This window comes from Caretta caretta, chromosome 8 (genome assembly GCF_965140235.1).
Source record: "Caretta caretta isolate rCarCar2 chromosome 8, rCarCar1.hap1, whole genome shotgun sequence".
Classification (NCBI taxonomy): Eukaryota; Metazoa; Chordata; order Testudines; family Cheloniidae; genus Caretta; species Caretta caretta.
This window is the reverse complement of record NC_134213.1, coordinates 70,816,678-70,831,558: the sequence shown is the minus strand read 5'-3', so window position 1 is coordinate 70,831,558 and position 14,881 is coordinate 70,816,678. Positions and strand designations below refer to the sequence as shown.

Below are 14,881 nucleotides of genomic sequence, written 5' to 3'. Positions count from 1 at the left end.
GGGGACAGCGCTTAACTCGATGTAACTTGTGTCACTCAGGTGGATGTCTTTTTCACACCCCTGAATGATGTAAGTTACATCTTAAGCAGTAGTGTAGACCAGCCCTCAGAGTCCTTATCCTACCCTGCCAGCCACGTCCTGGGGTCTAGAGTGCCTCTGTCAACAATGGCTCCCCTTGCCCCCATCCCTTTGCCCCATTGCTCTCCGGAAGCATAAACAGCAGCTTTCTGGCTTTCCCCAGCATGGATACACAAAAAGTGGGAAAAGGGTCTTTCCTTCTCCCGCATTATCACAGCTAGAATCAAACTGTTTTTTGCCTTTCAGTGGCTGAGTGGAGTTGTAGAGACGCCCTGTTGCTTCCTTTTATTCCTCCTCATATTCCTCTACCATTTTATTTTAACTTGGGCTCCAGAGGAGGAAAACATTCTAGAATACATCTATGCACTCAACAGTAAATTAAATCCTGCAAACAGAGCTGGAAAAAAAATAGATTTTCATGTAAAATTCCTCCTCAAGTTCTCCCAGAGGTGAAAGAAAGTTCAGGTTGGACTCTCTAGTTATATTTTACATATTTCTTCATTGTTCCTTAGGAGAAATATTTTTCTCTCAAGAGTTTTAGATTAAAAAAAGGTTGGCTTCCAACAAGACCACAACTATCCTTGGAAATGGTATTGAAAACCATTTTCATTACCACTTCAGGGGGAATCATTGCTGAAAACCATTGTGAGCAAAGGCTTGGTGTGCTTGGCTGAAATCCCACTCCATCTTCAGTAGGGCAGGATTTCCCCCGTAGTGTAGACAAGACTTTAAACAGCAGCCAGGCTGTAACAGCAGTTTTTTATGTTGGGAAGTTTGGAATATCTATGCCCACCAACTGAAAATAATATTTATTTTAAACAAGAGCACAGCAGGAGTTTGCCAGGTTCAGGCCCTTAATAAGGTAAAGTCCACTTGAGGAGCTTCACATAAACATTGATATTGTGCTGATTTTCAAATTAAATGTGTGTGTGGGAAGAGAAGGAAAAACAAGTGGGGGAGATCTAGCTGCCCTTCCCTGAAATATTATTGAAAAAGATGCAGCCTCAATGCCAAAAATCCTCTCCCCAGTGGATTTTATCCTTATCTTAAGTGGAACAATGTAGATTTTCCATGTTGTTTGCGTAAATGCATGGATTGGGTATAGATGAGGCAGTGCCCGTTGTCTCTATGGATAAAAGCTGCTGTTTGCAGCACCTCTCCTTTTTTTTTATTTTCTGCCATTTTCTGTCCTGTTTGCCTACTCTGCTCTCTTTTTCCTCTTCTTGTCTCTCCTTTTTCTGATTCTCTCCTCCCGCCTACCTAGTTTCTGACTTCTCAATCTTCTTCCTGCACTGCCCCTTCCAATCTGCTAATGACACCAGCCATAGATACCCTGACTGTCCATTTCTCCCACAAGTCACCATGTGCCTTTATCTACACAGCTCTCTACATGTGGAATACCCTACCAACTGGAATATACCAAACCACTGCATTCTCTTCATTCAGAACCCTCCTTAAGATTAATATCTTTCACAATGGCCACAAGAAGTGAGTAAGGAATAATAATTACAATAAAAAAGATGTAATTGGCCATTTGAGATGTGTCCCTGCCTAACTTAAAGTAACTTCAAGATCTTATTGTTGTAACCCTTGGCTTTCCTCTCCTTACTCCTTTACTACCTTTTACCTCCACCCTTCACACAGAGAGGAGAAAGGAAGGGAGGCAAGCCCCATTAATGGGATTTGGGAATGAGAGCATATCATCACTTTTATTGCAGGTTGAACAATGCATTGGTATCTTAGTGCTCTATCCTCACAAAAGGGAACTTCCTGCTCAGGGGAAAAAAAAAAGGACTGTAGTTCTGCTGTGCCTGAGTATACCTCTGATAACTTAACATCTGTGTGGGCTGTGCACTTTTTTTTTTTAATTGATTTACTTCTGCAGGGTTGGCCAAAGCATTGTCCATATAACACAATCTGACCAGTGTCTTTCCTCATTTATAATATAGAGTTTGTGGCATATAGAGACTGTACACTAAAGCTGGTTTGGAAATGAGGGGGGAAATACATGAAAATGATCTAAAATTTGTTTCTGGTTTTTTGTTGAAATGTCCCTACCAGTTCTACTACAGCCTTATCATTTCTCTGGGTTGCACTTCTCTATTAAAGAAGAGAGGAGCTGTAGTTCTCCGTTATATGTATGTTAGATGCTGCTCTTGGATTTCTGGCAAGTTGTCAATGTATTCCTCACTTGAGCAAAATCTAGATTTATTTGGAACATATATTGAGCCCTAAAATGAGATTAATATATAAATATTATGTGAAAATTATACAGAGTGACAATTTCATAACAAAATGAAACTTTCAGAGTCCAGCTGGTACATATGAAATCTCTGTGCTGTTCCAAAGTAGATAAGACACAATGAACTACTTATGCTGGGATGCTAAATACAGCTTTCGTAGTAAGTGACCCTGTTAAATTGAAACATAAACCATCGTATAGCGATAAGAGTGTTTGTGGTTTGTACTGCAATAGGTGTAGAAAGTTAACATGAGACTGTTTGGCTCTGTGATAGCATCTTTAGTTACACTTTTTAAACTTTTTTACATTATGTTAAAAGTAATGCAAAAATAGACATATCACTGTTTAATTTTAATGCAGTTTGATGTAATAAGAATGTTCTGGTTGAGTAATTAATCAGATACCAGATCAGATAATGTCAGATAAATTAGCATGCTCATGGGCTCTACATATGCTTTTCTTTCCCATGGTCAGTGTCATGTAAAGACTTACACATGTACGTAGACCCATTGACTTCAAATACGTAAAGTTAGTAAAACAAGAGTACAGTGGAGAATCAGACCCTATTATTTTAGATATTACAAGGTTATAAATTAATATGAAATGGGGTCATTTTTCATATTAGCACACACAGCTTTAGGATCTAGCTCTCCAAGGAAAAAGAGTAGTGCCTGGTACTCCTTTACATTACTATTGACCCAAAGCATCTCTAGCAAAATATCTACAACTTCCAGTGAAGGAGGAGAGAGAAGGGTAAGGGAGCTGCTTGGTAGACCTGCTGAGATTTGGACATCAAACTCTGAGGGGGAAGGGGGTGGAGGTTACTTATTTTTTGCTCTTTAGCATGTTATCCCTCTCATAATTGCTCTTCAGCCTTTACCAACGACATTATAAAAATAGTTCCTCTGGCCACCTGAACTTTGGTGTAGTTGGATTCTTGTGCGGCACTGTTCGTGGAGTGCCAGAGCAAGGGCTTGACTGAACAGATTTTAATGATTGAATTGCTAATATCAAATTGCATGAAAACCCATGCATGTGGTTTCTTTAAGTGAGGCAAACTTGTCTGGTGTTGACTCTTAATCAGATATAATTAATTCATATATTGGGTTGATCAGAGAGGATTCTAAAGCAAAAATGCATTGACAGCAAAGAGGTTCTTGGGTGAAGAAGAGGTAGAATGATTGTCTAGTCTTGCAGATTATTATTTTAAACTTGTTTTGCATCAATTAATTTTCTTTTTAAAAATAAAGGGCCACATTTTTTCTTGAAATACATACATGCAGCTCAGTGGGAATTAGTTATAAATTTGAAACAAAAGTTAGCCCCAAATGCTCCATAAAGAAATTACTTTAAAGAACCATAGAACCGTAGGGTTAGAAGGGACCACAAGGGTCATCTAGTCTAATCCCCTGCCAAGATGCAGGATTTGTTGTGTCTAAACCATCTGGCCTCCTTTTGAAAACCTCCAGCAAAAAAGCTTCCACAACCTCCCAAGGCAATCTGTTCCATCGTCCTACTGTTCTTGCAGTTAGGACGTTTTTCCTGAGATTTAATCTAAAGCTGCTTTACTGTAGTTTGAACCCATTGCCTCTTGTCTTGCCCTCTGTGGCAAAAGAGAACAACTTTTCTCCATCTTTTTTATGGCAACCTTTCAAGTATCTGAAGACTTCTATGATATTCCCTCTTAATATCCTCTTTTCCAAGCTAAAGCATACCCAGTTCCTTCAGCCTTTGCTCATATGGCTTGCATTCCATCCCTTTAATCATCTTTGTCGCTAGCCTCTGGATCCTTCCAGTTTCTCCACATCCTTTCTATACATTGGTGACCAATATTGGATACAGTACGTCAGCTGAGGCCTGACCAGTGCCAAGTAGAGCAGTACTATCACCTCCTGTGATTTGCATGTTACGTCTCTGTTAATGCAACCTAAAATTGTATTTGCATTTTTTTGCAACAGCGTTGCATTGCTGACTCATGTTGAGGTTGTGATCCACCACAACTCCCAGATCCTTCTTAGCAGTGCTGCTGCCAAGCCGCTTCCCCCCCCCCCATTCTATATTTGTGCATTTGGTTTTTCTTCCCTACGTGTAGCATCTTACTTTTGAATTTCATTTAATTGTTTAGCCCAGTCCTCTAATTTATCAAGATCCCTCTGAATTTTTGCTTTATCCTCCAAAGTATTGGCAACCCCCCACTAGCTTTGTGTCATCTGCAAACTTGATCAGTGTGGTCTCTATTCCTATATCTGGGTAGTAAATAAAGATGTTAAACAACACCAGACCCAGATAGTACATTCAAATAATGGTAAAAGTCGGTCTTAACAATAAAAATAAATAAAAAACCCCAACCAACCAAAAATAAAGAAAAAATAAGTTCAGAGTTAAGGTTATATCCTTAACTCATCTTTGTACCCTTCTGAATTAAAGCACATATGGTACTGCAACAGTATGAATAATGTGAGAAGCCTGCAATTCATAGAATCCCTAGTGTGAGTAGCATTATTAGTTCTGTAATTCCTGGTTTTCATGATTTCAGTTGTTCATAGTATTTACTACTCTCTCTAATTGTTGAGGGACTTTTTAAATTTACTGTAGCTATATGATATGGCTAATTTTAATTTACAGATATTCAGAGAATTCCTCCCTATTGTCTGTTAATTTTATCTGAACATATTACACACTCCATCATTAGAAGAGAAACAATAACAAACTGAAATTTCCGAAATTCCCCATCATAAGAGGGTTAAAAAAAGTAAAAGTTTGTGTGTCCTAAATGTTCTTACTGGAATCCATTATGCATGAAAAGGGTTTGAGCCCATGTGCAAGACCTCTGAATGAACTTCATTCATTCCGTACTTGGAAATGTCTGTTCAACCACAGACACAATAGTTACAACCTAATTTCTTTGATGTCAGGAGTAGCTTATTAAAAGTGAAGAGATCATTATTTAAAAGTGTAGTAACTTTTCTGTGGTAGTTATATAATTTACATTCCTTTAACATCTTATGGTGTAATTATATAAGGATATTTTATTTAAATGGTTAAATTGTGGTAATATATATTCATTTTACATTTTTAAACAGTTAATATGAAGCTTTTGCAACATCTAGTATATGAACATAATTTATTTTAGCTTTGTGAATTTTAATGTGAAACAAATATATGCATACTCATTTCTTGATCTTCTGTGAACACTCTCATATTATTCATATTTACTGCCAGTGTTTAAATCACCCCCCCCCATGTTTTTTCCCCACTTTTAAAATATTAAAACTTTATTTCATATTTGAAGAAGTAAAAGATTTGCTGTGCTACAATACAGTATTATCCATTCATTAGGCCTGATTATGATTTTACTTGAACTGAAGTCAGTGGTGTTACATCAGGTTAAACCCGTTTTGTTTAAAATTGGCATGGTGTAATGGGAGAGATTAGATAGCTACAGTATCATGACCTTCATTCTGAGATAGTGATTGGACATACTGTGACAAGAATTTAGGAGAATCTAGCTTGCTTTATTCATGCAACATAGGAATTCCCTAAACTCCCTCATTCCAACACCAATTGTTTAAAACAGTGATTCCCAACGTATTTACCATTGTGGGCTGCATATGCTGTTCTTTGTGTGTTATGTGGGCCGCATGAGGATGTCACGTGGGCCCCATCTGTATGCTGATTGGGCTGCAAGCAGCCCTTGGGCCAGGGGTTGACAAGCACTGGGGTTCAGAAAGTTCCAAGAGGCAGAGTCCCATGGACCAGGGTGGGCAGTGACTCCCACTTTTGCTCCTATCCAGGAACAGTAGACACTAGGGTGAGGGTAGAAAAAAACACTGTTATTTTATATATTTCCCTTAATTCTCCCTTGTGATAACCCAAGTAATGATATATACCGGGGTGGGCAAACTTTTTGGCCCGAGCGCCACATCTGGATACGGAAATTGTATGGCGAGCCATGAATGCTCAGAAAATTGGGGTTGGGGTGCGGGAGTGGGTGAGAGCTCTGGTTGGAGATGCGGACTCCGGGGTCGGGCCAGAAATGAGGAGCTCAGGGTACGGGAGGAGGGTGGGTGGTGGTGGGGGGTTGAGGGCTCCGGCTGGGGGTGCAGGCTCTGAGGTGGGGCTGAGGATGAGGAGTTTGGGGTGTAGGAGGGTGTTCTGGGCTGGGACTGAGGGGTTCGGAGGGTGGGAGGGGGATCATGGCTGGGGCAGGGTTGCGGAAAGTGATGCAGGCTCCGGCTGGGGGTGTGGGCTCTGGGGTGGGACTGGGGATGAGCTGTTTGGGATGCAGGAGAGTGCTCTAGACTTGGATTGAGGGGTTTTGAGAGCGAGAAGGGGATCAGGGCTGGGGCAGAGGGTTGGGGCATGAGAAGAGGCTCAGGGGTGCAGGCTCTGGGCAGCACTTACCTCAAGTGGCTCCCGGAAGCAGCGGCCTGTCCCTGCTATGGCTCCTACGTGGAGGTGCAGCCAGGCAGCTCTGCATACTGCCCCATCCGCAGGCACCACCCCTGCAGCTCCCATTGGAGCGCCAGAGAGGGGCCATGCTGCTGCTTCCGAGAGTGGTCCCTGGCCCTGCTCCCCAGCTGGAGCACTGGAGGGGGGCAAGCCCCAGACCCTGCTTCCCAGCTGGGGTTCGAGGGCCAGCTTAAAACAGCTGGCGGGCTGTAGTTTCCCCACCCCTGATATACACAGTATACTCATCTGGTAAAGGTGTGGATCTTTGTGTTCAGTGTAGAATGAAGCAGGTTTGGAGGGTGGAGAAAACCAGCAGGGGATACGTCACTTGAATAATATTCTTCTGCAACCGGAGTCCTTTATCCCTTTTAGGTTCAACAGTGACCTGGTTATCATTTAGGGCCTGATACTGCAATTTGTATTTTGCAGGCAGACTGCTGTGCCCCTGGAGAGCCCCAATGAGGAGCCTTAATGCAGATGCAGCAATCTTCCTGCCCACTGTCAGTTGCAGGACTAGGGTCTTTGGTAGCAGCCATAGTCTTAGAAACTTACTTTTATGAGTGGACTGAGCATGTCCCCAAACAGAGATTGTGGAAAATATTGCTGTTGGGAAACAACTGTGAAGGGGTGGGTGGCCCTTAGCAGGAAAAACTACTAATAGGAAGATAGAAGATAAAACAGCCCCCTCCTCACACTCACAAACACTCTTTATCTAATAGACCTTCTGCCAGTGGCTTTTCCTGCTAAGTAGTTTGATCCTTCCATCCCCTTGCCATGTAAAATACATTTATTTAGTACATCCAGTGAATGCCTAGGTAGTGCTAATTACATTGTCTGATCATTTAAACCCCATTTATGTCCATTTTCTATCCCAGGGGTTCTCAACCTTTTTGTTGCTGAGGCCCCACTCAACATGCTGTAAAAACGCCCTCGCCTGGCAGGGGAATTGGGGTGGTGGTGCAGGGATCAGGCCAGGGGGGCACCCTTGGGCATAGGAATAGTTTTACTTCTATTTGGGGGGGGGGGCAAGGGCTGGAAGGACTTGAGCCAGCTCCGCACAGGACCGTCCAGGGAGGAAGCGCCACCTCCACTCCCTGACTCACTCAGGAGGCCACCTAGCCTGTTTGAGCTGTGGGAAAATGCAACCAAAATATATAACTCCAAGGGGGGGACTCAGTTCAAAAAGTGTGAAAACTGCTCAGAGTGCAGGGGGTAGCTAGGGGTTGTGTGAAGTGAGGGGAGTAGCTCAGGGTGCAGGGAGGGGGTAGCTAGGGGCTGTGTGCAGGCAGGGGGGTAGCTCAGGGTGCAGGCAAGGGGTAGGTAGGGGTGTGTGCAGGCAGGGGGGTAGCTAGGGACTGTGTATGGGCGGGGTGGCCTCCCAGTGCAGCTCCCAGCTTCAGCAGTGGGGAGGAGAGGGGGTGCTGGGGCTCCCGCCTTCAGCCCCCTGCTGCTCCTGGCTTGGGCGGTGGGGGGAGGGAGTTTGACGGTTTCAGCCCCATGTCGCTCTCAGCTTCAGGGGTTGGGGTGGGGGAGGCACTGGCTTCAGCCCCGTGCCGCTCCTGGCTTCAGCACTGGGACTCAGGGTACTGGGTTTCAGCCGCGGAGCTCCACGGCCCCCCTGAAAGGGCTCGCGGACCCCCCAGGGGGCCATGGACTACCAATTGAACACTGTGCTATCCCATCTGTAACTTACACTACTGTTTCTGTTCAATGAATTTGGCTGGGAAATTTATATGGGAATTACACTGTTTACGCTGGAGATTAATATAGCCCTGTATGTAGTATTGTAGTATAATATTTACCTGGGGCTCCATGGAATTTGATGGAGTAAAGACGTCAGGATTTGTCTCTTACACAGCAAATTGCTGAATCTAACTATTCTTTTTAAGAAGTGACATACTGATACTTTCATTTTTTACTTTAATATTTAATTAATATTTTCACCATATAAATATTTATATTACACCCCACATGGCAAATGAATGTGGTTTATTTGCCATACTCTATATAACTGGTCTCTGTCCTTCTCTAAGGATACTGGTTTCAGAAGTAACTAATTATAGTAGTGTATGCTCATAGGTCATGCAATCCTATAGCCCTGATTCTGATCTCACTTTTTTACAGTTGTACGCTGCTGAAATACCAATATTCTCAGCAGAGTTGCTCCTGATTTACACCAATGTTGAGATCAGAATTAGACTCTGTGTTCTCCTAGGGTTTGTATTTTTTTTAGTATACTCTCTCGTTCAATTCCCATTTCTTTTGTATAATTATTTGAGGACTCAATATGTTAATTGTCACAACAGCAAAAATTGCACACTGAAAAATCAGACAAAATTCTGTTTATCACTAAGTAATAACAATTCATGCCTATTAACATTTGCTTAGGTACATCCCATCAAGGTGGATATTCCCATGATGCTGTGGTGTATGCACTACAAAAATGTGGCATTCGTCATATTGATACAGCAAAAAGATACGGCTGTGAATCACTCCTTCAGAAAGCTATCAAAGAAAGTGATGTGAAGCGAGAGGACCTCTGGATAACTACCAAACTCTGGCATACCGACTATGGCTATGAAAACACAAAACAAGCCTGCCTGGAATCATGCAAAAGACTTGGTGTTCAGTACCTCGGTATGACATTTTTATGTTGTTGATATACTGTGCCTCCCATGTGAGTGTTGGGGAAGATCAATAAATTCTAGGATGGACTTCATAACAGAGAGAAGACCACAGGTGCCAAATTCTTCTCTTCGTTATATGTCTGAAAACCTCTTGTCCCAACTGATCTTCATGAGGGTTGCATGTATGTAACTGAGGGCACAGAATATGGCCCTAGAATTGTAGCTGTTGCAAGATCTCTTTTAAATTGTCTAGAATGAATTTTCTAAAATTACGTTTAATCGTTAAATCAAGTTGGGGATCAGCTATACAACAGTTCAGGAGTTTTGGTTAAGGAAACAAAGATTGCTGTATAAACTTTAAAATAAGGTCACTCTTAAAGTGTTGGTTGCTTGCACGGTGTATGATAATTTCTGCAATGTCCAATTTGAAAATATGGGGTCACCTTTGAAAATGTCACCCTTTAAACTTTCTCTAAAATTATGAATGTGTTTTAAAAGATTTGTCTTGCTTGCTTGCTATCTGATGCCATAAACTTTGGGTACAATTTTCAAAAGCGCTCAAGTGACTTAGACATCTAAGTCCCATTGAAAATCAATGAGATTTAGGCACTTTTGAAAATTTTATCCTAGTGATGTACCTACAGTATAGTATATCATAATTAGTAAAACTGAAATGGCTGCCACCAGAGTTCATGACATAGAATATTATCTGAGGCAAGAAGAAGCTGTAGAGGGGACACTAGTTAGTTGCCCATTATCTTTAGATAGCAATAGGGGGATGTCATAGAAATGCAAATGGAGAGTATTTTAAAAGCTTTTGGGGGGTTGGGGGGCACTTTCTCTTTCCTAGCTGAAAGGAGGAAAAGAAAGGGGAGAGGAAATGAAAAATAGCAATCTAAAATTATCTTATTGTAGAAGCTTAGACCAAAATGTCAGTGTTGACTGCCAAAGAAAATAAATGTAACGGTCAAACTTATCAGTGGTGGCACTGAAAACCTTCCCTTTGCTCCTCTTCCGCTTCCTGCACCAGCACCAATAAATAAACTGTAAGGCAGAAACAAACAGCTTTTGTAAAAAAAAAAAAAAAAATACACACAAAGGTTTTGTGGAATATCCTACTGAGTGCTGGGCTTAGGGTTTTCCCCCTGAGTGTGTTGTAAGGTGAACAAAAAGAAAATCCAAATAATTTATGAAAGCTACCATAGTGTATGCATTAAAAGATTGTGGCATATGTCTATGCAAACATGGTGTGTTCTAGTTCTGTTAGCTGTGCAAATGTATCCATCAGTGGTTTCCTACAGACTAATGTGAAATGTTCTAAAGCCACTTCCATACTTCTATGCAGTACAGATACTGATCACTGGAAGGATGCTCTCATAAATAAGGAACTGCAGTCCATGACTTTGTACTTTCTGTCTAAATTAAGAAGGAACATATTTTCTTCATCACTGTTCTCCCTTTAGTAGCTCTTCATGTTTTGTATTTCGTCTCTTGTTATTCTGCTTGCTGTGGCACTGGTGCTGAATGCTGATGAGCGAAAACTTGATCCAACTCCAGAAAATAATTTTTAGATCATTTGTTTGAATACTGCAAACTTTTGTATCCTTTTTGGGTACTAAATTGATAAGACTGAGAACTTGTACAAATAATCAGCAGATACATTATTTTTTGGTTTGCTGATCCAGGAATGGTTGCATTGAAAAAAAGCTTATTTTCAGGTGGCAGAAGTATTTTAGATGCTGTTACCATCTAGTTCTTGGAATGGCATGAGAGAAAGAGAGCGAGTGAGATAGCTTGTGTTTGTTAGATATGTTCAAATCTTTTCATTCGGGAGCCTCATGGCTGAGTCTCCTCTTGTTAACATCATGTTCATACTAGTGTAATTTCATTGACATCTCGTGAGATATTGATTTGCCCTTGTGTAAATGAGGTATGGAGCAGGTCTTTTACTTTTAAGATTGTGATATTTAGCTACAGCCTTCCTTTGAGGGCAGGAGAAAGCCAGACCTCACTTGTGCTGCACAGGAAGTATTCTACCTCAGAGAGGCAACTGTCTCCCAGAGTCCCCCACTGTGCACAGGAGCACACACACTGCTGCACTACTTTAAGGGGTGAAGCATACTCCCTTTGCATGGTGAGCCATCTCTGCTGACAGTTGACTAGCCATAGCTCCAGCCATAGTTCCACCTCTCCCTGCCACCTTTGTACCCCAGGAGAGTAACTGGAAAGAACAGAGACTGCAGTTCCCATCTCTTAAGTGTGTTGTGTACCCACCTAAAAGCCAGGCAGAATCTAGCTGATATAAGTTCTCTCTTTTCAGTTTGCTCTTTTCAGTTACATAGTCATAACTCAGGCTGGTCATTTTGTTAATAGATTCCATGGTTTTTTGCAGTTTAAATTAAAAAAATTATGGCTATTCCTTCAGAGACATTTTAACTTTCATTTTAAAAGGGACCTGACCTTTAGAAAAGTTGAACATTCACAAATCCTATTAGAGTCAATAGGAGTTGAAAATCAGGCCTTATGATTATAGTCCTTACGGTTGTGAAGGTAGCCTTCTAAACACTAACCTAGTCAAAACGGACGCTGCACTATCTCTCTCTGTCTTATCAACAAATAATGCTTCTGCAGAAGGTTCCTTTTTTAATAAGATGCATTTAGAAATTACGATAATTCTGTAACACCATATAATGTAGGAACGTGTAACATTCCTTAGGAAAACAAGACCTGTTAGATTATTGATACAATTCTCATAAAAAAAGTTAAGTGTATTATGGTTCTTTCTTATTTGAATGGTTTATTATACCTTTAGTAAATTTTTAAATTAAAGCACTTAATACGTTTGACAAAGTGTATGCCCTGGCTTTTGAGGGTGGGCAGACTCAGATAAAATTATGAGCTACTGTGTTTTTGTCATGGCAAATCTGTGATTATTTCACATTTATTAGCTGGAATAAATTTGGATTGAATTCCCATTATTCCAATTTACTTCTGTTTCTAGGGTGCTTTGATGGACTTTGAGGCAAAAAATACCATCAGGAGCATCTTCTGGCATAAAATTACAAGTTTTTTGACAGTGCAAAAGTATGAAATCTTCTGAGAATACATTTCCCCCCCCAAACTTGAAACTTCTCACAAATCCTATGAATGTAACAACAATGCAGAGACCTACATAAAGGAATGTAGTTAAAAGCTAGTAGACTTAAAATTAGATATATCAGCTCTATTTTCATTCATGAGCATGCACCTTATTTTATGTCAGCATTCCACAGACCAGTCTTCTCCATTCTTATGAACAGGCAGGGTATGAAAATATATGATGAAAAAAGTTCTGGTGATGATAAGGCAATGTGTGTCCAAGCTTATTTAGGAAAGCAAATTGTTTTTGTTATGGGCATCTCTGATACAGTTGCTGAAACCCAGCAATTCTTCTGTGAGAGAAGGATATATGGAATAAGGAGCAGGGTAAAATACTAAATGAAATCTTCTTGATTGTATTAGAATATAACAAGAATTCTTTTCTTCTAATAGCTTCTATAAAAGATACATGGATGATGCAATAAGATGGAAGATACTTAAACAATGCCTTTGTTTTTACAATTTATATTTTTATATTATAGCGCAAATCTGACTAATATGACTGAAAATTGAAAAGATACTAAAGCCCCAGAAACTTTAACCACTTGGAACTCCTGATTCCATACAAAGCCCCATTGACTTCAGTGTTCATGGATTTTATTTTAATTAATGGATTATATATCCATGAGAAGCTAGAAATGTGTATTATTTATGGGCAGTGGTTAAAACAAATATTCCATTGCTTGCGTTTTCTAAATGTGGTCCTTGCTCTTTCCATTTAAGATTAGTGTCTGGCATCCATGATAAACCAGTATGGAATAGCAGCAAATCTTATAGGTTTGGCAATAAGAGAACACATTCCTTTGGATTTGGACACAGCCCCCCAAATAATTTATTTTTGAGTATGGTTTGTGCGTTACTGAATTCATAAACTATTTTGTTTTCCTCATGTCTGTTGAACCTCAGATTCTAGTTAGCTGTATGCTTTTTATTGGGTTGAGAATTCAAGTGTAATCACAAACTTTAGTTCCACTAACAAGCATGCTACTGACTTTTAACTGTGTAGAACTAGGCCTGCATTTTGAATGAAGATGAGCTTTTTCTGGGTTTTGTTGTCTCTGGACGTGACTACAACTAAGAAATAATGACCCACCAAGTGACTTAAGTATCGCAATCTAAAAATACTCCATACACTGATTTTTATTAGGGTTACCTACAGTGCCATATTTTGATATTCCAGCCTCAGGGTCATATTTACTGCAGCATTATTCCAGATTGATTGCCTTTAAAGGGTGCTTGAAACAAATTTATAGCCAAAGCGTCTTGTGTTTAACAGTAGTTAATGGTGGTTAATGACTTTGATTTCTTCCTTGATGCAAAAAGTTATTTCTTTTATATACAGCTAGGAATCATAGCAACTATTACTTAATTCTGCATTTAAGTGACATACATTAATAAATTAATTTGGATTTTCTAAGCAAGCGTTTTTGAAAACGAATTAGCTAGTGATTCCATTCGCACTATTGGCCAGGAAGCAGAATTCAATCTTCAACACTGTTGCTTTATTCAGAAATATTAGAAATGATGTTGTCTCCTGCTTTTTTAACAGACTGTGTTTTAACATTGCTACTTACTTAATTTACAGCTAACTAGTAAATGGCCACTCACAATTTACAAAACATTTTGGTCATGGGAGCTCTTCTCAAAATGTGCCAGTCCAGTGGACCAAGAGTATTTTGTTGTATTATTTAATACTAATTTCCTACCATAAATTTGTTAAATTAATAATGTTTGTGTTCATGTAATCCTCAAAGGAGAAAAACATTTGGGTAAATCAAAGTGTGTGTGTTATGTGTATTGTGACAAAGCTCCGTCCTTGTCTCCATGAGTCCCGCGTTTCCTGGCGGATTGCGCTAGCCTCAGAGGCTCACTGTGACCCTCCACATACCCCTTCTCTCTCTAGAGGTAAGGGTCACAGCCTACTGAGCCATTTTCACCATAAGCCAGCAAGGGAGGTGAGGAGAAGATACTCTCCCTTGCACAGTCTCTGTTGTCTCCCAGTCTCAGTGATTAATTGGGGTGCAAGCAGGGGAGCCCGGGCCCACCCTCTACTCCGGGCTCCAGCCCAGAGAACCTAATAGTATCAGCTATGGTAGCTGACCTTTTAGAAACAGGATGCATACAATTTCCTGGGCCACTTCCCCACAGCAGGCCACACTTCCTCAAGATCCACTTCACCCTTACCTCAGGGCCTCCTTTCTTGTGCGTGGTATGGTTTGTACTGCTCAGTCTCTCCAACAGTGCGACTTCCTCCTACAGCTCCTGACGGGCACATCCACCTGACTAACTGGAAGGCTTTTAACTAGTTTCAGCCAGCCCCGATTGGCTTCAGGTGTCCCAGTCA

At 40.7% G+C, this 14,881-nt stretch overlaps 1 protein-coding gene across 8 annotated transcripts in view; it reads left to right on the top strand.

The window, feature by feature from the left end:
* LOC125641798 (putative oxidoreductase ZK1290.5) overlaps positions 1 to 14,881 on the top strand; it is a 75,323-nt gene that overhangs the window by 14,671 nt on the left and 45,771 nt on the right. For all 8 annotated transcript variants that reach the window (XR_012669683.1, XR_012669682.1, XM_048862239.2 and 5 more), the window contains exon 2: positions 9,161 to 9,409. Coding sequence is in view for 6 of the 8 variants with exons in the window: in XM_048862239.2 (XP_048718196.2) it covers positions 9,161 to 9,409 (249 nt within the window). In the remaining 2 variants the exon portion in view is untranslated. The remainder of the gene's footprint in view (positions 1 to 9,160; positions 9,410 to 14,881) is intronic.